General features: G+C 41.7%; 1 protein-coding gene across 1 annotated transcript in view; it reads left to right on the forward strand.

Moving 5' to 3' along the window:
• The window catches only part of LOC115056575 (PQ-loop repeat-containing protein 1), a 37396-nt gene extending 20212 nt beyond the window's left edge, over window positions 1–17184 (forward strand). The window contains exons 4-5 of the mRNA XM_029523110.1: window positions 2882–3098; window positions 13386–17184. Of these exons, the coding sequence (XP_029378970.1) occupies window positions 2882–3098; window positions 13386–13560 (392 nt within the window). The 3' untranslated portion in view covers window positions 13561–17184. The remainder of the gene's footprint in view (window positions 1–2881; window positions 3099–13385) is intronic.
• Window positions 17185–25476: the final 8292 nt, after the last annotated feature.

Below are 25476 nucleotides of genomic sequence, written 5' to 3' on the forward strand. Positions count from 1 at the left end.
ACCCAAAGGAGATGTATGTGAGAACACAGCTGTCGGAATCAGTTCGGCTGGAGATCAAATGAACATTAGTCTGACAGCTCCCTACAAAGTCTCTGTGATGTCCAAAGGAGCTGATGTCTGAACAGAGCAGGCCTTTGTCTAAAGAACGCACATAGAACAAGCAGCCACGTTGATGATGTTTCTAATCTGCCCCCTGTAGACTCTTAACTAGTGACCACTGCTCCAGAGCATGTCTGGGAGTCGATGTCCTGTCGTACGCTTCATGTGTGAAAGACTAGCTCATGAAAATTCATGGACCTGATTCTCAGGACATTGTTCATGTCCATGTGGGGATTTTTAATCTGCAAGATTAATGCCTGCAAGAAAGAAAAAAAAAAGAGAGAGGGAAGCAAGAAGTGGGCTTATCAGAGGGAGGAGGCAAAGAATGAAGCATGGTGGAGGATGATGACAAGAGATGACTCCATGAATGATGCATAGATTTCTCTATTCATTATACTCTTCTGAGCAATTTGATTATGCAGGTAAACATATGAGGCTGTATAACTGAACGATGAAATGGCATGGAGACAGAGGAGGAGTGGAGATGAGAGAAAGGGAGGTGGGTGTGTTGCTTTTTGCATGAAAATAGATTGGATTGCTTCGTAAGAGGAGAAGAGAAGGGTGTGTGTTGTGTGTGTGTGTGTGTGTGTGTGCTGCAGATAAGCAGCAGAGACGGATGGGAAACTGAATTAAAACCCAAGAGATGAAAATGTGGGAGGTTCATACATTGAAAAGTTGACGGCAGTTTAGAAATACCACGAGTCAGTGTTACCGCTGTCAGCATGTTTTTACTTCACCTCCTTGGCCCGTTCAAAAAGAAAATGAAATGGCTTTTTATGTTGCTGATAACAGGTGGCCTGTTAGCCTCCCTTAGCCCCGGCTTCCCTCTGCTGGCAGCGGGCAGTTGCCGTGTTTGCGTTTGATTGTGTTGTGGTGAAGTAACAGCATCAGCAGTGAAGAAGGAGTTGTCAGTTAGAGGTAATGTGCGGCAGGCTGTCCGTCTCCAGCTTTTTGGCATTTTAGCTTCAGACACCAGACAGTCATCCCCAGAGTCGATATTTGCCGGGCCATATCTGCATGAGAAAGCTGAGGAGCATTATTTATGTGTGTGCGTGTCGCGTTGTGTCCTCTCCCATCTTGTGTGTTTGTTGTTAGCTGTGGTAAAGGTATCTTTTGTGGCTCTCTGTAATAATGCCATTAATCACGTTCACTGTTTGCCACAAACATGCCAGGCTGCACTCGCAGCAAGATGTCTCACTCTGTTTGTCCCAGGATGCCACAGCAGATGCAGCTCACCGGAGTGGAATGGGAGACAGCTCAGCCTTGTGATGGGGATGTGTGCGGATATTTGTGTGTGTGTGTGTGTGTGTGTGTGCTTTAGTGAAAATATTTTGTGACCATATTTGTACATTATGTGAGATGATATTAATGGATAAGACCTTGTTTAGACAGAGAACTCCTCTGTCTCTCTAAAAGAAAGCAAGTGGTGACCGAGCTATTTTTCACAGCTCTGGCCTTTTGCGGTTTTAGTCTCTTCAAATGTCAAAATAATTCAGAATTCATAACTGTCTTGAAAGTGCAAAAGAGTGAGACCGCAACTCTAGTGTACTGCATTGCAAGTTTAACAAGCCAACTTTAAGTTCACTTATTAGCCTCAGAGCTAGGTAGCTCCCATCTAATGTCTAATGTTTTTGTCAGGTTGTTCTTCATTATCTTCATTTTTTAAAATGTCAAAAAAAAAAAAAAAAAAAAGCTGACTGCAGCCTTTTTGACAACAAAAGAACATTGGCACATATCGACCATGAAGAGACGACTGTATAAAGAGCAGAGTTGTCACTGATTAATGTTCAGTACATCATTATTATCCCAAATCTATGTTCTGACGGATTTTTGCTGTAAATGTAAATTGGCATATAGCATATTTCACCAAAAATGCCAGTCATTGTCTGGTTTTTGCTTTTCAAAATGCAGATTTCTAATCTGCCCTTATTTAGCCATCAATCCCCTTCAGCTGATGTCAGCTGGTTTGCTCTGCTCCGTGATCATGCATAAGCAATGAGAGACCATTGATCATTTCACATTATGGTCCATTGAGGAGATGGCTGATAGTGACGGGAATGTTGGTGGAGAAGGCCTAATGTTTCCCCTCATAAGCTTTAATTGGCAGCTCCTGAACCAGCCTCCTTGCAGGGAGCTCAGCTTGCTGTAGCTGTAGGAAAAAATAGTTTTAGGGTAACCACACTACTGTGACTATGTAAACGTTTGTGTGATTTTTTTTTTTTTTATCTCCCAGGATTTTCGGTTTTGGACTCTTCTGTTGACTCAGATTGACAGCTTTAGACTGTGAAGGTCTTTGAGCTTCACATGACAAATAGCATTGTGTTGGTGAAAAAGGAGCTTTAAACTCTAAATGTATAACCTGGCTTCATCAAACCGAGGTTATTTTAAAGTAAGAAAATGTAAAAGCCTTTGAGTGCCTTGCTTACCTTTCTTCCATCCCCCTATGCATTTGCACTGTATTGATAGGAGTGCTGCATTTGCAGAATTTCTTTGCATCCTTCAATGAATCACTCGCGCTCTTACCTTCTTTTGCAGCTATATATTGGCCTTGTCTTTTTCAATACTGACTGTCGTTAATACCTTTCTGTTTCCATCTGAATTTACTGTAAGCACATACACACAGCTCCTTACCTGCACTTTCTTCCCACACCTTGTCTTTTAAGTATGTGTACCATCTGAATGGAAGCAATATTGTACTATACTGAGAGAAACATTCAGATTTTCTTTGAGAAAATGTTGCCAATGCATTTGGTCATGTCGTTGTTCCGCTCTCCTCTCTCAGACTTGGACCTCCGTTACTTCTGGAAGTGGAGTGCGTTTGAGGACTACCTGCTCTTTTGTTTTGGCTTCACCGTGCTGTGTGCTGTGGTCACCCTGCTGCTGCTGGACTCTGCTGTGTTTGTGGAGCTGCTGGGCTCCCTGGCTGTGATATTTGAGGCCATGTTGGGTCTCCCACAGTTACTGCAAAACTTCCACAATCGCTCCACCAAAGGAATGAGGTACAGCACTCTCCCAGCTCATATTAAACTTTACAGGAAGCTCATTAACTTTAATGGTCAGGTTGCACCACTAATATGAATTCTTATGAACAAAATATGCTAATAAGGTCATTTATAATAATTCTTGTCTACATTAGAAGACGGTAAGTCAAAGACTGGATAAACCATGAGAGGTAAATGCATTGCCATGGATAGACAGTGACACCAGACATTGGTGGAGGGGATGAAAATACAGTTATATCACAATGTATCTGTTTTCCAAAGGCAGTTAAAAGAATCAGCAGACAGCCACCATGAAGGTATTTCCTTCGATTTGGATTATATCCACATAAAATTTTAGGTCACCTTGACCTGGAGTGAGGGCAAACAAGCTTAGCTTGCATCGTCAAGCTTTTTCATGTTAAGATCATTGCACAGTGTGCAAAGGTCAATGTGTATACTAATTAGGACTGCAAGATCAATTACACCTCTAATGGCACAGAATATCGCAGTAATTATGATCATTATTCCCTCATTATGTGTCTTGTCTGTCATCTGTGCAAAAACCATGCCAAGATCGTGTTGGTGTGGGCGGGTTTGTGTGTGTGTGTGTGTGTGTGTGTGTGTGTGTGTGTGTGTGTGTCTCCATGTCTGTGTGGGGACAAAACCAAATGTTTAACTCTGTCTCTACAGGACACAATTACAGCATGTTTTCTAATTGTTGTTATTATTATTATTATTACGATTGACAATAAATAACTATCAATATGGTTAGAAAGTACTTCAATAAGTAAAAAAACAGAAAATGCTGTAATTTCAGCATGAATATTTACAAACTTCATTATTGATCTCAGCTACCTAATTAGTCGCATGGCCCTGCTCACTGAAAACTGCACATTCGGCACTTCCGTCCCTGCATATCTACGACGTTTCAGAACTTTTGACCTTCTTCGCATGTAAGTAATGATTCTCCCATTTGTTCCGCTAAGCCGGAGCAAACCGTTTTCCAGAAATGATGACAGCACACTGTTACTTCCTTCCTCTCAAGTCATCCCATGTGAAACATTTACTTGTTGTTGTACAGTCACATTCCCCTGTGTCCCATTACTGAGGTGTGAGGGTGAGTGTGTGGGTCTGTTACATCAAGGACTGCTCACCTTTTCAAGGTCGCCCACGTGATTGCCTTTAAACAGATGCATGTTATGTGAAAGCGGAGTTACAGAAGAGTAATGATAATGAGTAATGCTCATCGCTACTGACACTTTGCATGATGTTCAAACACATTTCCGCACATACCGCTGCTCAGGGGAAAATGAGGAAGGGTGGTGATGGAAAGATACAACAAAGCAGTGGGGAGTAACAAGTATGGAATAGATGCAGAAAAACAAAGGTCAAGAGGGATGCGATAGAAAACTCTGAATGATTTGCCGTGCATTTTTGTTTGAAGTGTTAAAATGAATTGGAACAACCCAGTGAACTGTGATTGTAGCTTGAATCCAGATGAGTATTTACCATTAGATGCCCACGCAGAAAAATCTTTCGGTGACCATCAACCTGAGATTGCATCTGGGCAAAAAAATTGGAAGAAAGTGAAAAATTGTCTCACTAATGTGTTAACCCTGTTTCCTCCATGCATTTTGGTTCCATAGAAAGCGAAACGTGACGTCCACAGCCGTTTGACTGCAGAACTTCCTTTTCCAATTATTTATACCGCCTTGTAATTAGATTTGACACATATGGTTAAAGATGTGGCGTGATGTAGTTCAGTCACGATAAAATACACTCAAAATGATCTGATGGAGCTATTTAGAGGACACCAGAGCAGAGTGTGTTTGGCCTGGATGGCTTCCAGGTTTGGTTGTGTGAGTACAGACACTAAGCTCAGCACGGGTTGCTGTCAACCTCTGAGGTAAACATGGGTTTTATTTTTCCCTCCTGGGTGCCGGTGTAACTGACGATGAAGAATGACACCCAGACGAAACGGATAAAAAACATCTTTGGTGGTCACCGGGTGAACTGTACTTCACGTTGTTTCAAAAACAAAGGGGCACGGCATACTCAATCACATTCTGTTGTTGTTCGCAGCATCGAGATATTTCTGGTTATTTAAACAACAACTTTATGCCAATGCCAAGTTTTGACCTGACAGCGTTCGGCTGGTGAGTGATGATGTCACCCACTTGACATTTTCAAACAGTCATTGCTCAAGTGGAGGCTGCGATTGAATGGGAACGTTGCGATTTGTTTATATGAACAACAATGTGGTGCCGGCGTGTTTGACTGATTGCTCAGTGCGCTCCACTCAGCTGCCTAGAGAGTCCGCCTGTTTTCCTCTTCCCGCTCGTTAAACATTATCTATTTTGCCTCCGCTCCTGCTCTCCCCTCCCAGGTCTGCACAGAAGCTGCCAACCCTTGCAGTGTCATTGAGTGACAGTCTGTCTGTCACACTAAAACAAAGGTTGGCACACAAATGCAGTCCTGTTTCTATCTCAGAGGGATACTCATCTCTCTTAGTTTGCTTTCCACGGACAGTTCATCCGCTCTTCCTTTTCTCCCTGTTGCTAAGACTAATCAAACCACTTCTTTCACCAGCAGAAAGAATGGAATATACTGTATACATAAATATTTGTTGTATAACTTTGCATTCTTAGTTTCTATTGCCTCTCTTTATAAATCCCTCTCCTACATCTTCACAGCTAACTAGCTGATTCTCACTTCTGGGTCACACCTTTGAAGGAGTACTGCTGGTGCTATTACATGTCCCCTCATTGGCAACCTAATTGTAGCTTCATGTTTCTCCTGAGATGGCAATTAGCTTCAGGCCATTTCAGACAAAGAACCGGTACCTTTATAGTCTGGTCTCAGAGCATATAATGCAGACACTGTGATGGCCTTTAAGCGCTTTGTGACCTGTGACTGAGATTTGCGCCTCAGTAGGGATGACGATCAAGGTCAGCAAAAGAACACAGAAAATGTTTATCTGTTGATGCTCCTACTCATTGCTTTGGTGTGTAAAAAATGTATTGGTCCAATAAACTTTGCTTTTACTGACCACAAAATCACTAAACCTTGATGCTTCTGACCCACGAGGAAGCTTCTCTGTCAAATCTCTGTCCGAGGAGCGATGCAGAACAGATCCATTGTGTGCTAGGACCAAACTTATGAAAGTTTGCAAATAACAGATGTTGAGCCAAACACACTAAAGGTGTACTCCATTGGCTTTTATGGGAGTTAGAGAAGGGGGGCTGAGCTGGAGAGTAATTTGGCAGAAATGTGATTAATATAATTTTACATTTTTTTGAGGGATCTTGATGAATGAAAGTCTACTGCTTTGCTAGTAGCTTCTGAGGCAGGAGGCAGAATTGATTCACGTCTTTTTTTTTTTTTTTTTTTTTCGTCTTTCACAATTTACTAATCAGCACGCTGGTTTCTGAGTTAATATTAATTGAAATTTTTTTGTACTGAGCTAAAAAACATCGAGCTGTCGTTAGTCTGGGAGCTTGATTGGAATAAATGTTTAACAACAACAGACAGCTAACTGTTCTTGTCCGACCCTCTTTGTTCACTTGTTGGCTTGCTTGCGTTGTATAGAGCATAACTGCAGGGTACATTCATATTTGCAGGTGTATGTTGAAAAAGTAATTCTATTTGAAGTCTGCATTGTAGCACTCACTGTTAAATTAGTCCTGTCTGTTCAGGAGGCAGGAGATTCTGTTCGAGACCTCACATTTTCTCTTCTGACTTTCCCTTCCTGTTCATTCTGCATTTCTGCCATCACAATGGTGGAAGAGAAATGTAGTTTTGAGGTTAAAAAATTAATTCATTAATTCATTTTAAAAAGTCAGACATCAATCATAAACACACAAAAGCACACATCTCGGTGAGCAAGCGGGCTCTTCAGAGAACAAATGAAGTCAGACAACAAACAAAAACATGTTTTGAAATCAGGGCAGCCCAGCACCTTATTCACCTCATAAATGTTACATTGGTCTGCTGTTCAGGGTTAGCTTTGAACTGAAGGCAGAAGAAAAACAAGAGTGAGAAATATGATTTTTTTTTTTTCAGGAATCAGTGGGGGAGTTTGCTACTAACAGTGTGATTAATGTAGTCCAAGAAGTTTTGTCAAAAAAGAATTCAAAAAAATCCAAAGCTCCATGTTGAAGTGGAGATCAAGACAGGAATCACTATAAGATTAGTATTTTTGAGCATTTCCAATCTTCTATAATGAAACTGGCGCCTGTCTTCTGGCATCGTCTCTCAGTTTGAGCATTTCCGTAAAGATCTACCTCATGATGTAAGCAAAAATGAGTCATTTGCTACCTTGACCGAAGATCAAGAATAAATCTGGGGAAGAAAAATGGTACTAAATCTAACAGTGAGACGAAACATAAAAAGATACCTGGATGCTTTGACCTGTGACGCAGCTCGTTTTCAGCCTGTAAATCCATCTTTGATAAAGACACACAACGGGCCGCTACATTGTCCTCGTTACTCAGGGGAATTTCGAATGAACAAAATGACTGAACAGCAGCTAATTTAGTGACAGGATGATGGTAAGTCCCTTGGTGCTCTTTTGTTTAATGCGTTTAATCATAACGTGACTCAAATGAAGTTTATGCATCGTTAGATCTTTTTGCATTCATCTGAAAAAATGCTCACACATTTCACCAGTAATTTTTCTTCGCTGTCTGTTTGCACACTGGCCAGAGATTTTTGTCCAAACGGTGGTCAAGGTCAGTGTTGTTCTTGGCCGTGATTCATCAATACATGTACTAATTAGGAGACGAATGTAAATGTCTAAGACGATAAAGCTATTCAGGGATGAAAAGACGAAGTTCAGACAGTCAAAGGGGGTCACAGGTGGATGCTATTTCAGCAGCCGAAAGAGAGATTATGACCGTTTTCCTGTAATTGTTGGTGGTGGCATGAAACCGTGAGACAGAAATTGCAGTTAGCTAGGAAACATGGCGATGACAAATACTCTGTTGTCGGAGCTTACATAAGACTATATATGTAATGAATATACAGAAATAGCCATCTCCTTACAGGCCATTTCTCATCTATTCTGGCTTGTTTACATTCTCTGAAAAAATATAAAATAAAATAACCTTAGGCTAACTGTGTGATACTCCTTCTTCTCCTCGCCTCCCCTTCGCTTCATTCTGTGAAGTAGAATCCATCTTTTTCTGGCAGGTTGGGAACTTTTTGGTGTTTGCCTGTGCGCGATCGATCACCATGCATAATTCATATTTAGTGAGTTAAGCAGAGCTCGGCTTCTCTCTTGCTGGGCCCTTTGATTTTCGTCTCTCTCGCTCTGCCCCCCCCCCGAGGGAGAGCTACAGCCCTGCTACCAAATCACCTCACGCACCCTCATGTGTGGGTGCACACATGTGTACGCAGACAAAAAAAAAACAAAAAACACGCATGCGTGGATGCAGACATCACGACAATGCATGCACGCATGTTTGTGCTGAAAAAGAGAGGAGGAGGGTGATTCAAGCTGTTTGAGGCTTGAACCATCAGTCTCAGCTGCTCAAGTATCTCTCTCAATAGAGCTTTGTATTAATATTATCAAGCAATTTCGAGGACTATCTACCCCCCACGAGACTGTTTAGGTCTAACGAACAAAGTTTCACTCCCCACTTGAGGCTTAAAGTGTGTACTGGGTTTTATCTGTAATCAGCGGCCTATTTATTTCATCAAAAGTAGAGTTAAAAATCCAATATCTGCGCAGTCACCAACTGGTTCCTATTCATAAAACAAATATTCCTATTTTCATATTCATAAAACATGTGGGGTTCAAAAATCAAAGCCACCAGTAAGTTTTATCCTTTAGGAAAAATGTCTCTGATCCAGATCGAACAATTCATGTTGTTTCTAAAATGAAAGACATCTTTGTCATTGATTTCATTGTCACATTTGCATTCTGGACCTCCTGTTACAAAACGTACATATAAAGATATCAATGAAACAGGATAACACTCTGCGCCTGCAAGAAACATGCAGCTTGTAGATGGCCATTGCTTCATCCCAGGATCCTTCCATCTATCCAGTGGTCTCTTGGGAAGTGGACAAGGTGAAAGGCAGCCGCCTGGGACAAGAAGATTACAGACAGACAGCATCTGCCGAGAGAGAGGAGGGTTGAGGATGAGGATTGAGAATAAGACTGAAGGGGGAGAGAAGTAATGAAGAAAGAAAAAGAAATGTAGGGTGAGGTGTGAGGAATTAGAACGAAAAGAGAGATGAAGCTGCTGATGGATGGGGTTCACAGAGCAGAGGAAACAAATTGAGCACCTGTTCTGATCTGGTCTAAGATCCTGTTTGATCAAAGTGTTTCACAGATAGATGAAAACCTTACATTGAAACTGCCTATTTTTATGTTTTTTGTTTTTGTTTTGGCTGAAAAGCTCCTGATTAATTGGCACTTCCAAACAGCGTAGCTTGAAGGTGTAAATGTGAGCAGCTATGGCTGTTTGACTGGCAACTTGATCACCCAACATCAGCAGGAAAATATTTTTCAGCTGCCTCGTGGCCCTCAAAAAATGACCAGGAAAGATGACGGCTTGATGGATGGGTTTAACATTTTGTGGATGTCAGGTTAGGTAGCATATTCAACTCAGTTTGTGGCTTGTTGGTTTGGTGATGAGCTGCATCATGGTGCCATCTGACCCACAGGAATTCAACATGATTTTAGCTTGTTGTAGCTACTATGAATTGGCTTCTTTCAAATCAATAGTTTTAATTTGGGTGCTGTCCGGTGATTATTTTACTACAAACAAGCAAAAAAAGATTTGGCAGGATAAAGAATCAGTGTCACAAATTCATATTTAAACATATATCACATATATGGAATTAGGAAAATTGGAAAGCTCTTTGGAAATGTCTCTCAGCCTGGTTTCCTGTAGTCATGTTCCGCTTGTCCACTCAGGCCAGTTTGAAAAGCTAATAGCTGGCCTGACAGCAGTCGTTCAATACACAGGACAATTACTGCCTGGCCCACATGCTGCAGAGCCATCTCACCAGGCAATCAAACCCAGCTCCCGCTTTCTCCATCGCCCTGTGCTGTCCTGTCACTCTCCACCTATCAGGCTGGCTTCTTTTCTGACCCCTCTCTAGAATCACCCCTCCTTCCCTTCCCCGTGACATCGTCATCCATCTCTCGTCATTTACTTCCACCTTCCCTCGTTCATCTCCCCCCGTCCCATTATTCTTTCTTCATCCCTGAAGTACCTACTCCTGCATTTCACCCTTTTCTTCTCTCATCCCCCTGCCACTTAGTTCAGGTGAAGGTGTCAGGTCAGTAATAATCAATGAGACACATGTCCAAGCTGAGCTGCACTCGGATAGTGTGCATCAGTGTATTTACTTGTTCGTGTGTGTGTGTGTGTGTGTGTGTGTGTGCATGCATGCATGTGTGGGTACTCTGGTGAGAACGTGTTTTGCAAATGTTATGCTTTGCATGTTCTGTATTTTCTGAGAGTTGTTGGGAGAATTCAAGCTAACTACTTGTCGACAGAGGCGCCTGCGAGTTTCTGTGTGTGCATGTGTGCGTGTCTGTGTGAGAGAGAGAGAATCGGAGGTGGCCGCTCAGTCAGTATTCTCAATCAATACCATAATCACTCTTTCCCCTTGTGGGCACTCGGAAGCCCCACACAGGACCAAGTTCAATTGTTTGTTCTGTGTGTCTTTCATCACCTGTCAGCCAGGTCACAAGTCACGATGCTATCTCGGCCAAATGGAACTACATGAGGCTAGTATGAGTGTGTGTGTGCGTTTGTCTGCCTGCTTTATGATGAATGAATGAATGACCTTAAACCAGTAGCTTTCTGTCCATTCCTCTGCACTGCCGTACAGACTGCTGTGGCACAGATGACCCGTCCTGCTTAATTACACCGAAAATGACTCATCCTGGTTAATGATATTTTCTGTCTCTTGAGCAAAGAAATTATCCAAAGCGGGAGGGCGGAGAATTCGGGAGTGTGATGGAGGGCGAATAAAGGGAGGGACAGATAAGCAGAGAGGGTAGCGAAGAAAGTCGGAGACAGGGAGCAGGATGAAGGATACATTTAATCACGCTTGAAGGACTTGTTTAAGGATAAAATGAAAGTGTGAATTTAAAAGGTGCTCCATCTTCATGAGAGAATTGGGAAAGTCTCTCATGCATCTGTAGTCTTCTTACTCTTCACAAATATTTCCTGATTTCATCCTACAGAATACTCGTACTCGAAAAATAATACAATCAGTATATAAAAAGGTCCATATATTTCCATATATGTCCAATACATTTAATCTGCAGAGGCCGTGGCTATATCTCTCAGCTTCTCTCAGATGTTTTGATGAAAGAAATCAAGCTGATTATTTTATTGCAGAGAAGCGAGGTGAAATGTGTTAATCTGAACTAGTCTTAGATTCTCCTGGAACTATATTGAAAAGGATGAGGTTAGAAAGTTCCCTACAGATAGACTAGTATAATTATTTCCATTAAAGACTCCCTGTGCAGTCTCAGTCAGTGGGAGAGGGGGCTCAGTCGCTTATAATGAGTATTTTTACCTTAAATATTTAGGTACATTTAGCACACTTCACTGCATTTCTCCATTTTCAGTATGTAAGAAATAAAGAAAAGAGTGAAATTCTTTGCATGAGTGAGTCACACGCAAACCTGCAGTAAGTAGGCATAGAATGGTGCACTTTGAAATGAATGATGACATTTATATATTTTCTTTCTCATTTTCAAATGGCAGCTTTAGCTCCATTGTTCCAAAAGTATAATGGCCTCTTCCAAACCGGCCGTTGGTTGGATTTGCTCCAACTGTCTGGTTTAGTACGCTCTAAAATGAGACTTTTATTATTTGACTTTCTCAGGGTTCAAAATAGGTGCTGACAAAAGCCTCTCGAGCTTAATCCTCTGATGTAACGTAAAGGGGAGCTGAGCAAATCCAATGAAGGGGACAATAAAAGTAAAAAGTGATGATGGCAGAAAAGAAAAGAAGCTGTGCAGTGAAAGGAAAAGATGAAGAGAGTGATGGAACATGAAATCTGAAGCTGATTGAGGCGTCATACTCTGAGGTGAAACAAAAACTTCTGCGGAACAGAAAAAAAAAAGTATTTTCCCCCCGAGGAGGGCAGGCAGCTTAGAGAGACAGAGACGTAAAAGCATGATGATTTCACTTTCATTGCCACATTTATTAATGGAGCAGTTCAACCTAATTCTGGAGAGTTTACCGTGAAAGTTTAAATTTGGTAGCAGAGCCGAACCCATCAGAGAGATGGCTGCTTCCCGCTAAAGCCTGACGGTGGTTAAACTGGAGGTGGGAGGGTCAGTTGGTCCAAAAGGGAAGAAGAAGAAAGCTCATTGATTTTCTCGTTTCTCTGAACTCGTACTAAGACGATACCTGCTGTGGTCTGATACTGTATAGGTAGTTTTTGATTAACAAAGCCTACTATGAAAGTTCGATACAGATATAGAAGTGGAGAGGAATTGTCAAAATAAAAAATAATTCAGTTTCATACACCTGATCTATCTGATTTTGGCTTCTTCTCTCTCTTTTTGCAGTGAACAGTTTTGTTCCGTTTTCTGATATCCTAAATAATAATAATCTTATTATTATTCTATTCAAAATGAATGGTCTCCTTTTGTGGGCTGGATTGTGTGCTTCTAACGTTTTGGTTCCTCGTGGCCGCCTGAAGGGAAAAGGTTTGACATGACTCTGCAAGGAGAGCTCAAGGATGGTACAGGACTGCTGTCCCCAGTCATTAGTCTGACTCTACCCCATTTGTGCACATCATCTATATCTATCTCACATGGCTCTGTCTCTGGGGGGTTGGTTGTCTTACCAATATCTCTCTCACCACCAGCATGATAAATGCTGTCCTTTGCCCCCTCTCTGTCCCTGTCTCCTTCCTTTCTTTTCTGCCTCACCCCTGTCCGACCCGACATTATGTCTCACTGATGACTGATGTCGGTGCCCTCTCCTCACACCCAGTCAGCTCAGGTAAAAGGAATATTACTTTGATACTGATGGGACTTCACTTGGGAGAGAAAGAGAGGGAGGAGCAGCAGACAGAAGGTTGAGGAGTGCGGGCAGAAAGTGTGAATGGTAAGAATTAAAGAAAGATGGCAGCAAATGAATCGAGATGACAGCAGTAGTAGAGGAGTGAAAAAAGGGAGCCGCACAAGACGAAGAGCAGGAGATAAAGCTGAGGAAACTAGTTTCTCTGTAAAACTTTGGCCAGAAAGTCCGACGCTCCTCGAAGAGAAAACTCCTGCACTCTTTCTTGACTCACACTCTCTGTGTGTCCTCTGTCTAGTGTGAAGATGGTGCTGCTGTGGACAGCGGGCGATGTCTTCAAGACCACTTACTTCGTGATGAATGAGAGCCCGGCTCAGTTCTGGGTATGTGGTTCAGTCCAGATCCTGATTGACGTGGCCATTCTGCTCCAGGTGCTGTTCTACAGCCAAGACACGCGTTCCAAGCTGGGCTGAACCCAGCTGCTCCTACAAGCTTCTCAGTCACCTCAAGTGTCCGCACACTAAGTGCCAAAATATGGAGAAAGCCAAATTTAGTGTAGATTTTTTTTTTTTTTTTCTTGTTTTCTTTGTTGGTGCTCAGCTTTGATTCAAAATGTTAATGCAGAACAACCTCCAAGAGCCATCAAATCAATTTTAGCCTTCTTTTTAGCCAATTCTTTTAAGAACGGTGCAGCTGTAACAGCAAATCCTCTGCCAGTAGCCCTGCACTGGAGTCGTCCTTTAAACTTTTGAGTTTCCCGCTTCACGCTTTGCTCCTCACTGGACTGTTCTCATGATGCAGTGTTTTGTTTTTTTTTTTAGCTTAGCATGCCAAGCTCGCTAACAGCTCTAGTTTACAGACCGAATGCGCGTGTTTGTGTGTGTATGTGTGTACTTGTATGCGTGTGCTTGCATGTGCGTGTAATGGCATGTCTACTGGTGCATCCGTACCTGAAATTGATCTTTTGCTGCTGGCATCCAATGCCAAGCAGAGGGTGAGCAGCAAGGAAAGGTGACGACACAGGCCGTCAGTTTGTGTGTTAGGATTCAGCTTCGTGGTTTGACATGTAATGGAAGCACTCCACACTGCTTTACAAAGCACAGCGACAATATGTGGGAATGCCACCACGCTTTGCACTTCTTCTGTCACAAAATGTTTCGTCAACACCAAAGAACTTGCCAAAGAAATATGACAGGCCAAATTTACGACCCATAATATGACAACATTACTGAATATTTTCAGTTTTCTTTTAGATATTCTCTAGTTGAAATTTTGTGAATGGAAAGGCCCTTTTTATCTTAAAAAATAATTTAATTTTTTGACTAAAAACTTATTTATATTTACTTTTAGGAATGTATAAAAATTACTTCTATGGGAAGAGGAAGATAAACCTTATGACTTCACTTCTATTTATTTGAAATTTTATTTGCCCATAATAATAATAAATATTTCCTCTCTAAAACTATTGATATAGCATGATAGTGCAAAAATTTTGTGCATTTGCTTGCAGGTGTGCCCCGACGTTCACACATTTGCAAGCAGCAGTAAATACAATACTTTTGTGTACAGTAAGGAGCAGTGTCTCAACACATATCAAACATTATAAAAATCTCATTTTTACTGGAACTGTTGACCTTTTATCTGATAAAAAATAAATGGTCAACATGGCATGTCCAAGCCCCGTAGTAGCTGAGAGCTGTTTAAGTGTAATTATTATTGGTTCTGTTGAGAGGCTAAAATAAAATATAAATCCTGAGTGAAGGAAAGGTGCTGGTGCCTGCCAACTAAACTCCCTTTAATTTTAAGATGCCCTCCTCTTTTCTTACCTCTCTTCTAACCAAATAATTTCCATGCAGTCCTTTGAAAATGAATATTTTATTTCATTTTCATAGCATGTTACCAAGAGGCGCCTTCCAAACTAATTCAGACAAAAATGTCTCTTTAGAGGAAGGACAGTTTGTATAATGCATGGACTGCATACTAATGTCTGATGTTCAGCTCCTGCATTCTGCTACATGTGAAAGCTCTGGCGAGCTTGTCGTTCCAGCCGAGCTGTGAAGAGAACGAGGTTATAAACTGTAATGATGACTCAAGCAAAGTCATTTGCTCACATCACCTTATTAGCCTCCCTCCCAGCTCATTTTGCAATCCGCCATGTGTTCATGCAGTTCATTCGTCCTCATCCTGATTGCAGATGGAGACTTTCTCTCTCTAATAGCTTTAGGACAAACATTACAGTCATAACTGAAATCCCATTCATCCATTCTCAAACTGCCAAAATATTCACCAATATTTTATTCAGAAGCTCTGTTTGCAATCAAAACACAATTTAAAAAATGTAGCCCCAAGAAGAACTGTGGCTTTTTCCCAGGTTCCCTCTGTAAGATGAAATAAATCAGCACCGTTAGCTGATCAGTAGTCAGGACAGCTTTTTTTTTTTTTTTAACTCTCCCCTCAGCGTGATTTAATTAAGTAATAAAGCTACCTCCTCATTAAGTCTCTCAGTCAGCTTTTTAGCTCAGTTTGTGTCCATCTGTTAATCTACCTGGCTGTGTAGCTTCTCCTCAGTAAACATCATGTTTAAATTTCACGCTGCAGCGGTTAATGTTTTTCACCATGCAGGCAGACTCTGCCCACAGATCCCAGTAAGCGTCAGCCACAGCACTGTATTTATCAAGAACCGGGGCATCGCATTGTGTCTCATCCTCAGGGTCATAAAGTTTTAATCTGACTTTTAGTAATATGAAAAATGTCACATTTAACAGTAACACTGCAGCCAGCAGTGTTTCACTTACCTTGTGTTAGCATAAAGTCTATTTGTTTAAAACTGAAAAATGACTTACCAATTCCCAGTGTGTTATTTCCTGTATCGTGTTAATGATCAAGGTTTAGAGGCCGGATAGAGGCCGAGCCTCTGTTTCTGACTTCATGCTAAGCTAAGATAAAATAAGCTAAATTAATAGTCTCCTGGCTGTAGTGTCATGTGGACCCTATAGGCATGATTAATCTCCACAGACTCATCAAACTGCTTCTCACATTATAAGTTATGTAATCAGGCATTATACGGTCAGAAACTGAAGGAGAAGCTCACGGTCTGAAAGGAGACACACTCCCTCATGCCCTGTTACGTGTGCATTAGTATACGTTATCTGTCCGGGAACACAACAAACTTTACTCACAGCAATGTTGTTGTTTAGAGGAAGCTTTTAGACTTCACTCTACCACATAATGTATGAGTTAATGCATCTGTAATCCTCTACTGGTGCAATAATACAGGTCATATTTTTTGAGATGAGTCAAATAATGAAGTTTATTTGTATGTCTGCATGCATGAGCATGTTTGTGAGCTGTGTAGGTTTCATCTCCTCTGTCCTGCATTCTGCAGTATTGCAATTGCATTATTTCTGTCTTGCGTATGCCCCTTATCGCCACACACAGATCTATATCTTTATATTGTTTTTCTATTCATTAGAGGCTCAGCGGAGCTACTTCACTGGACTTGGCTTCACATGTTCTTCTCAAGGACAGTAGGACAAACGCACACACACACACTCAGCTTGGTTGTTCTCCCTCAGCCAAGTTGACATTACACACTCCTGCCCCACCACAACAACGATAACAAATGCTTAATTTGTCATTTGTGAGGGAATGAGAGAGATGGACTGTTACTTCTTCTTACTTCTGCCAGAAGCAAGCTAATCAATAAGCAATAAGCCATTTTTCCATTTGCAGATTGATACATACGCAGAGGCCTTATGGGGACGTATGTGAATTTTTGCTACCGTATTAATGCTTGCTGATGTTGCTTTAGGTAAGGCATTTTCAGGATTTGTAAAACCGACAGCTTTCAACCAAAGTCAACCAGAAAAAATCTACCAAAAATAATGACAGCGTGCTTAAATAAATGTCATTTAACCAAAGATGATGGTTGCATGACGGCTGCCTTAAAATTTTAACGTCTTTGACAGTATACATTCAGGAGATTGTGTATACTTAAAAGAAAAAACCACAAACATCACCCTCCGAATAATTTTTACTATCTCACAAGGACTGTATGGATGTAAAATATTTATCATGTGATGTCTCAAATATAAACTATTTATACTCCAGCATGTGGTCTTATGTTGTCATTGAAATGAACCAAGATAAGGTTTCACACTAATCTTGAAAGAAGGAAGAAAAGCATAAAATCTGATTTGATATGAGCCCAGCAGGCTGCTGCTGTAACCTCCAGCTGGATTTAGACAGGACTGCTGCACAAAATCTCTTCTGGAGCCTCATGGGAGCTCCTCAAGGGATATCAGACCTGAGTCACATACTGATGAAAATGATCGTTTAAACATTTCCCACTGCAGCTATCGCACAAAGCTATGATTAAGAGATTCTGTGCCTGTTGTCCTGAGAAAACGGAGTTTTTCTTCCAAGGACTGGGAGAGAATCAAGAAGAAGACCGAGAGTGAGTTTGGATGTGATAGAGAGACAAAGAGAGAGTGATGAGTGGAGGTTATTGAAGATGTGTACCTTCAAGCTTGTAATGCCTCCGAGGTGAATGCAGATGCATCATAATGTTGGACGAGTGACAGCCAGCAGTGCGGATGGTGAAATATTAAATTGGATACAGGCTCTTTATGGTTAATAGATGAGTTTTCGGACTGTGCGCTGCACCTGTTGGCACCTTCGCCGTATTCATCTCCTGACCTGCCTTGTACATCCATTAATAATAAGCCCACTACAAGTCCAGCTGGAGCCTCCCTGAGTTTCTGCTGGAACCTGACATACCTGGACCTCCTACCGTACGTCACACACCGACAAAGACACACGACTTTGCCCATGGTATATTTGAGACACATTAGTTTATACGTTGTTTTATAATGGACTCATCTGACCGCCCACCATTGTCTGTCTGCCTCCCCCAGCTGATCCTTAGACAGTGTCCATCTACACAGTGGCTTGTTTTAAAGATAGATGAAGGTTAAAATAGTCTGTTAAATAGTCCTGTTGTGAACAGGATTTTGGATTTCACATCCCCATCAGCTACTCCCAACTTACAGAAATATCTTGTAAAGGGTAAATATACATATATACATATACATATATATATATATATATATATATATATATATATTTCTGTATATTTTATTTTATGACATTTTTTTAACAAAGCTTCAAATACTTGAAACACGGGTGCAAATTCAAATGGGGGTTGTTCTTTGCTTGGTACAGAGGAAGAAAATCTCTCTATGATGAGAAATTGAGTCCGATGTGAGCGTTAGTTTGTTAACAAGGTTTCATCGGTGTATTTGTGTTTTGTCTTTTTGTTTCTCAGCTTGAAAAAGATGAAATCCGCCATTTCCATGCAGGCTTGAACAATACTTGAACTTAGAGCTAACACATAAACCGAAATGACCTCTGCATGAAAAATAGGGACTTTTGAATGTTATGTAGTCATGAATATTAAATGCTACAGAGGAATAGATGTAAAATGCCAATTTATAAATCTAAATATTTATTTAAGTACTGCATCAATTATGTATGTTTGGCAGCTTGCCCAAGACAGTTGTGATGAGCACAGGAACCACAAGTAAATGGGTTGATACCTTATCAAACCGGATTTCTGGTCACATTGTGTTTTAAACTGATCATCGCAGCTAACTGCTTCCTCAAATATAACCGTCAAGTGTGTGTAAGACATCTGTACCACAAATTTAATCATGGTTAATCTTCCAAAGTTCCACCTTCAGGTGTAGTTGATATCTTTCTAACCTTACAAACTATAATCAACAACACATGTTGATTGCCTTTTGTTTTTCCAGCACCTCCGTTATCAAAGTCTAAATGTGGTCATCCATTGAGAGAAAAGGCCAGGTGAGTAACCGGTGAAGGAGGGAGAAAAAAAACATTAAACCCAAAACATTAAACTCATTTCATTTTTAGGAACCAAGACCCGAGCCATGAAAATGGACTCGCACTCATGTGCGTATCTAAGCAGCAGAACCAATCTAAAAGCTCTTCAGCTGGCAAATGGGAGAGAAAATTGGTCCCTTATCTCTTCATAAAACCCAATAAAAACAGTTTACTTCTTATTTTTCAGGGAAACTGCAACAGAATTGAACTTCTTTGGTCCCCAGATAAAAGGCAGAGCACAGAGAGGAGGAGCAGCTCTGGTGACAGACAGTGAGGCAAGCAGGGGAAGGAAGTTCAATAAACGTAAATGTATGAGAGAGAGCGCTAAACGGACGAAGGACACAGAGACATGATGCCAGAACTACAGAACGCATGAGAGGGTTAACAAGTCCAAGTCGAACTCTCAGCTTTAGGGAAATGTGACGCAGCCAGATGGCTTTAGGCTTAGAGCTGTCCCGTGGTCCTGTCCAGGACAGCCAACCCCTCCAGGCATTTTCCTACATAGCAGGACAGACTGGAGCTGGATGAGTTTTTTTTTTTTTTTTTCCCTCCCCATGTCACTCACTGCAGAGAACAAAGAGGTGGAAGGAAGCAAGGGAAGGACAAAATGCCTGGAGTGTAGAGAGGACTCCAGCATCTTTAATAATGTAGGTATGAGAATTCAGAGGGCAAAAAAAAAAAAAAAAACCCGTCATCTTCAATTTGCATCATTATTCAGTTTGAAATCACTTTTCTGTGACCTTGGTTTTTTTCTTAACCAACACACCAACACCAGCAGGACGTGTAAGAATATGCAGAATCTCCAACTTTTGAGAGGATGTTGCACAAATGTTAATCCAGTGCGCCCATGGGGTGTTATATTTGCAGGAGCTCTGTTACTTTTGCTGGCATATGAATTGAATGAATATGAATTTTGTTGACTGTCTTATATCTAGAAAGTTTCTAAGATTTTTTTTTTTTTTTACTTTTATCTTTTTATTATTTTTATTTCTCGATTTGTTGTCTGTTTTCAACACGAGCCAAATATTTTTTCCTCGTGCTCGCTCACTGTTGAAGGATAAACTAGGCCTGAAGCAGGCAGATGGTGTGGAGGGAAGGACCCAACAGGACGGGGATCCAACCCCTCCGGTGGATGGTCTCATCTGGTCAGCACCTAGAAGGGAGAACCAGATCAGAGTGGAATACATCACAGACAACATGCGAGGAACATGCAGAACAGCTGAGAGAATCCATAAATGAACCTAAACGTACATCCGCTGGCCTCCGAATGAGTTATTCTCCAAACAGGAAGCTGCAGCAGTATGTTTTGTGATGGCAGGGATTTGTTTGAGGATCCTTTGGTCCCTGGAACTGAGGAGTTAGGAACATTTTCTCAAAGTCTCCTTGAGGATAAACAAGCTTAGTTGCCCTGAATTCACCAACTGCTCCCCTGCGACGTGCACGGATTCCTCCGCTTTTGCTGACATTTCTCCATCTGAAGTCTACAGATGGCCAAAGCTCTTTCTACATCATCTTGTTTTTGCTCAGTTTTATTTTGGAATCATTAGTTTTGGTGAGCAGAGGACAGGTTCTGCTATCTGTGAAGTTTTTCTGCCTCATATGGTGTTTAGAATTTGTGAGACTGCAAAGCACGCAGTGTGTGTGCGCTCATGTTGATGGCTGTGTGTTTGTGTCTGTGTGGGAGTGTACATGCTGTCTATCATGATGGAAGATGCTGCACAGCAAGTGTCATGTTACTTATAGCGAGGACATTAGTTGCTGTTGTTACAGAGGAGCCAGACGACATGCAAGCTGGTCAGTAAACAGATAAGCAATGACAACTCTACTGACGGAAGGAGAGGATGATGGGAGAAAAGTAACTTACTCAAAATATCACCCTGTGCTGTATTTGGACGATGCACGTCACGTCAAATAATTTTTTTTTTTCTGCCTTTCCCAGAAAATGTTGGCTGTTGATAATTGACCTCATCCCACAAAATGGTGATTCAGGCACATAAACAGCTCATTTTGTGTCACCAGTGGTGGTGAGAGTTGGTGCAGAATTAGTACGATTGTTATCTTCAATTCTGTGGTCTGTTTTCTTCTGAATGCGACCATAATTAAAGATATCAGAGACTGGGGCCACAAAAACTCATCTGAAATCATTTACTGAGCAAATAAATGAAAAGTAGGGCCATTTCCTCATAGACTTTTATGCACATTTTTATTTTTACAACCAGCAGAGTTGCCTCCTGATGACTCTTCTTCACCTTTGAGCCTCCACTTTCCATTTTTATATCCAATCCATGCATCCAGCCTGATGAAAGTAACAAATTGTCTCCTGAAACTCGAGATTGCATCAAGATTTCTGTGTCTGATAACTGCTACTAAGGCATGTAGCCAAAAAAAAAAAAAAGCACCGATGGTATACAGGTCCGGTTTGTGTTGTTTGTGTTCAGCATAACCTTCACAATTTCTGAGCCACCTTTTAACAATCCTTTTATATGTGTATATAATCATATCAGGCAGCTGATCATGCTTCTACTCACTTTCATCCTTTGTAGCGCTCCATTAAAAAAAAAAAAAAAAACTGGCACTGTCCCTTTTAGGCCTGCATGGTCAAACGCACTGACCTCCTTCTCCTCCCTCGTACGGCAAATTGAGCTTTTAGGTCTATTGAGCAGAAATTACTGGCTTTCCCTTGAACCTGCTATAAAACCCGAGGTGATCGTGCTTTTCTTCCTGTGGCACATAATATAAGGAACGCTCCTCCCTCCTCATACAGTTTCATGTTTCTACTCACGCAGGTTTTTGGTTAGACTGTGTGAAGCTGAAAAGGTCCTGTTGTTTATTATTGACCCATCGGGACCACACGTATTTTTTTTTTTTTTTATTATTCACACTTAGCCTGAATGATGTAAAAATAAACTGACCTGTCATAACGTATGATATGCATATTGATATTATATCGTCTGTCTTTCTGCCTTGTGCTTTCATTTTTTTTCCCCACTCAAAGGTTGTGTGTGCCAAACACTCCACTTTCACTTCTTTTCACCCGTTTCTCTGTCGGCTTCACAGCCTATTGCCTCGATCTCTATATCCCCTCTCCACATCCACAATAAATGACTCCATAAGTCGCTTTAATAGAAGTGAGTGCAGTCGGATAGATGTCGCCGTGCCACAGCTGGTCCCCAAATCGAAACAGAGTAGGCAGCATTTTGCCCGTATAATTCAGGGGTGTGTGTGTGTGTGTGTGTGTATGTTGGCAGGTGTGCTTGATTGTGCGTCCACTGCCCTCTCACATATGCACGTAATCACCATCTTTGTTCTTTAACCTAACCTAGCCTTACTCTCACCTTAAAACATGCCTTCAGCTTTAAATGTATCAACTCAAACAGTGAGGATTTGCTCTTTCTCCCCATCAGGCAGAAGAGTCTGCATAACCTGACAGGCCCCCGATAACAAGAGCATTACCTGAATCACACACACACACACACACCAGCTGTTTTCTTTGTACTACCACTAATTCCTGCCGCAGACAGGGAAGCTCCAGTTAGAAACTCCGCAGCATATTCAATTTGAATTCCTCCTGCCCTCATATGTCCATTCACTGGTTCAGGTTGGCTGAAGACTCGGAGGCTTAGACGCACACAGACCCACACGGACCCACACACATCTATTCCTGTGTTCCCTGAACAATTAGCTCAGGATTAGATTGAGGTCAATACCCTCAACTCCACTGTGTTCCCATTTTGTGTAACATCTAAATTCCAATCCTTTCCCTAAAAAAAAAAAAAACAAAAACACACTTCTCTTTTCAACGCCTTCTCTTTTGTTTATGCTTGAATTTAGATTCAAATGAAGCCACCTCTAATCTGGCACTTACACTGACCCCAGGGCTCCATCGTAACCTCTCAGGTTATTAATCTCGTGGTGGGAGCTATTTTCTGCTCTCAGGTGCAGTAATTATGTCTTTTTATGTGGAAAGACATTTATGATACAAAGTGCCTGCATGTACCATTAAACACCATCGCCAGACTGCAGACTGTCCACTGAACAGGTGATAAAGGCAGGAGGGGCCAATAATGATGACGATGATGATGCAAACACCCATGATGAAGACGGTGATATGGGCCATGACCTTTAGCGGCATCAGTTCCAAACCAATTTTCCTCCCACAAAGACTTGAAGGAAGGCAGAAGGCAGTGTGTGTAGCTGGAGTATTTCACAGTCCATAGGGTTAACGCACGGTAACTAACTACCACTGACGGGCAATGAATCAAGGTTCATTTGCATATTTGGGAACAGCATTAGCTTAATTACCTCAGCGCTTAAAGCAGCCTTCTTAGAGCTCACGGCGAATGGGAATTTGAGCACAGGTCATCAGTATGATGTGCTTACCAATAAACCATCAATCTATGCAGCTTTTCCTTTTTTTTTAATCTCTAATTATCATTAATTACATGCTGGAATTTAAAGTTGTACAAGAGGAATAATTTAACTCATCTTAGAGGTCTAAGGATAACGAGGAGAGACGCTGAAAAATCTCACCGCTCAGCCAGTAACAGGCTGAAATGCAACTGTCAGTGACAAACTCTAACCCTGTGAGGTCGGTGTGGTTGTCAGTGGCAAAGCTTAAACGCTGCATAAAATCAATGACCCCCTCCATTTATGGGGGTACAAAACAAACTAGAGTGTGATCTATATATATAATCGATGAAGCGGCCGGTTGGTAATGTAGGGGGGACATTGTGCTTTGACTTTTCTCACTCCTTCCTGCAGTATGTCAAAGTCAGAGATTGAAACAGAAACAAATTGAAATATAAATATTGGCAATTGCTCTTCTGTTCATGTAATTTTCTGCCTTTGTTTGGGCAAAGTAATGTGCAGTAGAATTAAGGGACCCTCTAAGTCCTCCTTTCTCATTGTCCTGTTAAAGCCTCAGCCAAGTGCATGTTGCTCTCTTCCCTTCACCCACCCCTCTTATGGTGTGCTGCCCAAATCCAAATTAAACAAAAAAAAAAAAAATGCTTTGCTTGTGAACTTCACCCAGACTTTACCCCTGCTATAACTTTTTACAATCTGAGACATCACAGTGACTGACCTGCAATAGAAATGTTTTCCAGTGTAGTGAGTTTTCTGTGTGCGGCACATTCATCTGTGGGAAGGTTAAAAAAAAAATCCAGAAGCAGATGCTGCTTGTGCTTTACAAGGACACGATGTCCTCCCCAGCCTCACCCCGAGGGAGATAAGTGACGACTGGAGGGGTAGAGGCTGGAGGGTGAGAACAGAGCAGGAAGATGAGACAAGAGGAGGAGAGGACGAGCTTGACTGCTGAGGATGAGGAGAGGCGACAGGCAGGTAAAGGAGGACTCATGGAGATGGAAAAATGCTGAAAGGAAAAGGAGTGTAAATGCCACAAAAAGTGAAAGTATAGTTGATATTCATGCTTCAGCTGTCTCCTCGTCCTTTCCGGTTCTCCTTATTATTCCTCTAAGTGAGCAGGGATGGAAAAAATGTGATGAAACTTTGTTGGGGGTGATGTACTGAAGGTGTGTGATATGAGGGCTGAATATCCAATGCAGTCTTCAATAATTTGCAGTGATTCAAAAATATGTGTAAGAATTTTTCTCATTAGCGCTGCTGGAGCATGAGGTTTTGGTTTTGACTCATGAATGACCCCGGCATTTCACGTGCTTTGTGCCCGCGGAGCGCCATGGATGTGTCTTTCTGAAAGGTGTTTTGTGCGATCCAGGGACAATCCAGAGGCTCGCTGACTGACCTTGAGTTTGCTGCAGAGGAGCAGGATAGTCAAAAGGATGGAGTTGAAAAGAAGGAAGAAAAGAACATGAATGAGGAAGCAAGCCACATGAATACAAAATTCAGTTTTTTAATGTTTGGTATTATAGAAAAGCGCTGGGCAGCACAGTGGCATATTTGTTAGTGCTGTTGTCCCACAATAAGAAGGTTGCGGGTTCAGTTGCCGGGCCTGCATGTTGACCCTGAGATGGATTGGCGACCTGTCCAGGGGGTACCCCGCCCTCGCCCAATGTGAGCTGGGACTGATCCCCCACGACCCGGAAACAGATAGGCGGTAGAAGATGAATGAAAGGATGACGAAAAGGCCTGAAATTAATATTTTTTTGTAGCAACTAGGTGGTGAGCATTGTGGGGCATTTATCTTAAATGGTGGTGGAGACCAAAAACCGAGCCAAAAGGAGAGTACAGCTATAACCTCACAAGAAAGTGCTAAATCCAAAGTCCAGCGGTTTCATTGTCAAGTCGCTGACATGTTCCTAGAAATAGAACATCAGCTTGCCCCTTATCCTTTTAAATTCACGCAAGAGCTCAAAATTAACCCTTTTCTTTGCAGAAAGTGTTTTTCCACCACATTGGATAGATCTCTGAGACATGACACTGAATAGAAAGCTTCTGTTGGTCCCATGAGAGCTGGAGCAGAGACAAAGAGGGTGAAGAAGAAGCAAGGGAGAGCAGATGACAGCAAA

Source organism: Echeneis naucrates, chromosome 16 (genome assembly GCF_900963305.1).
Source record: "Echeneis naucrates chromosome 16, fEcheNa1.1, whole genome shotgun sequence".
Lineage (NCBI taxonomy): Eukaryota > Metazoa > Chordata > Actinopteri > Carangiformes > Echeneidae > Echeneis > Echeneis naucrates.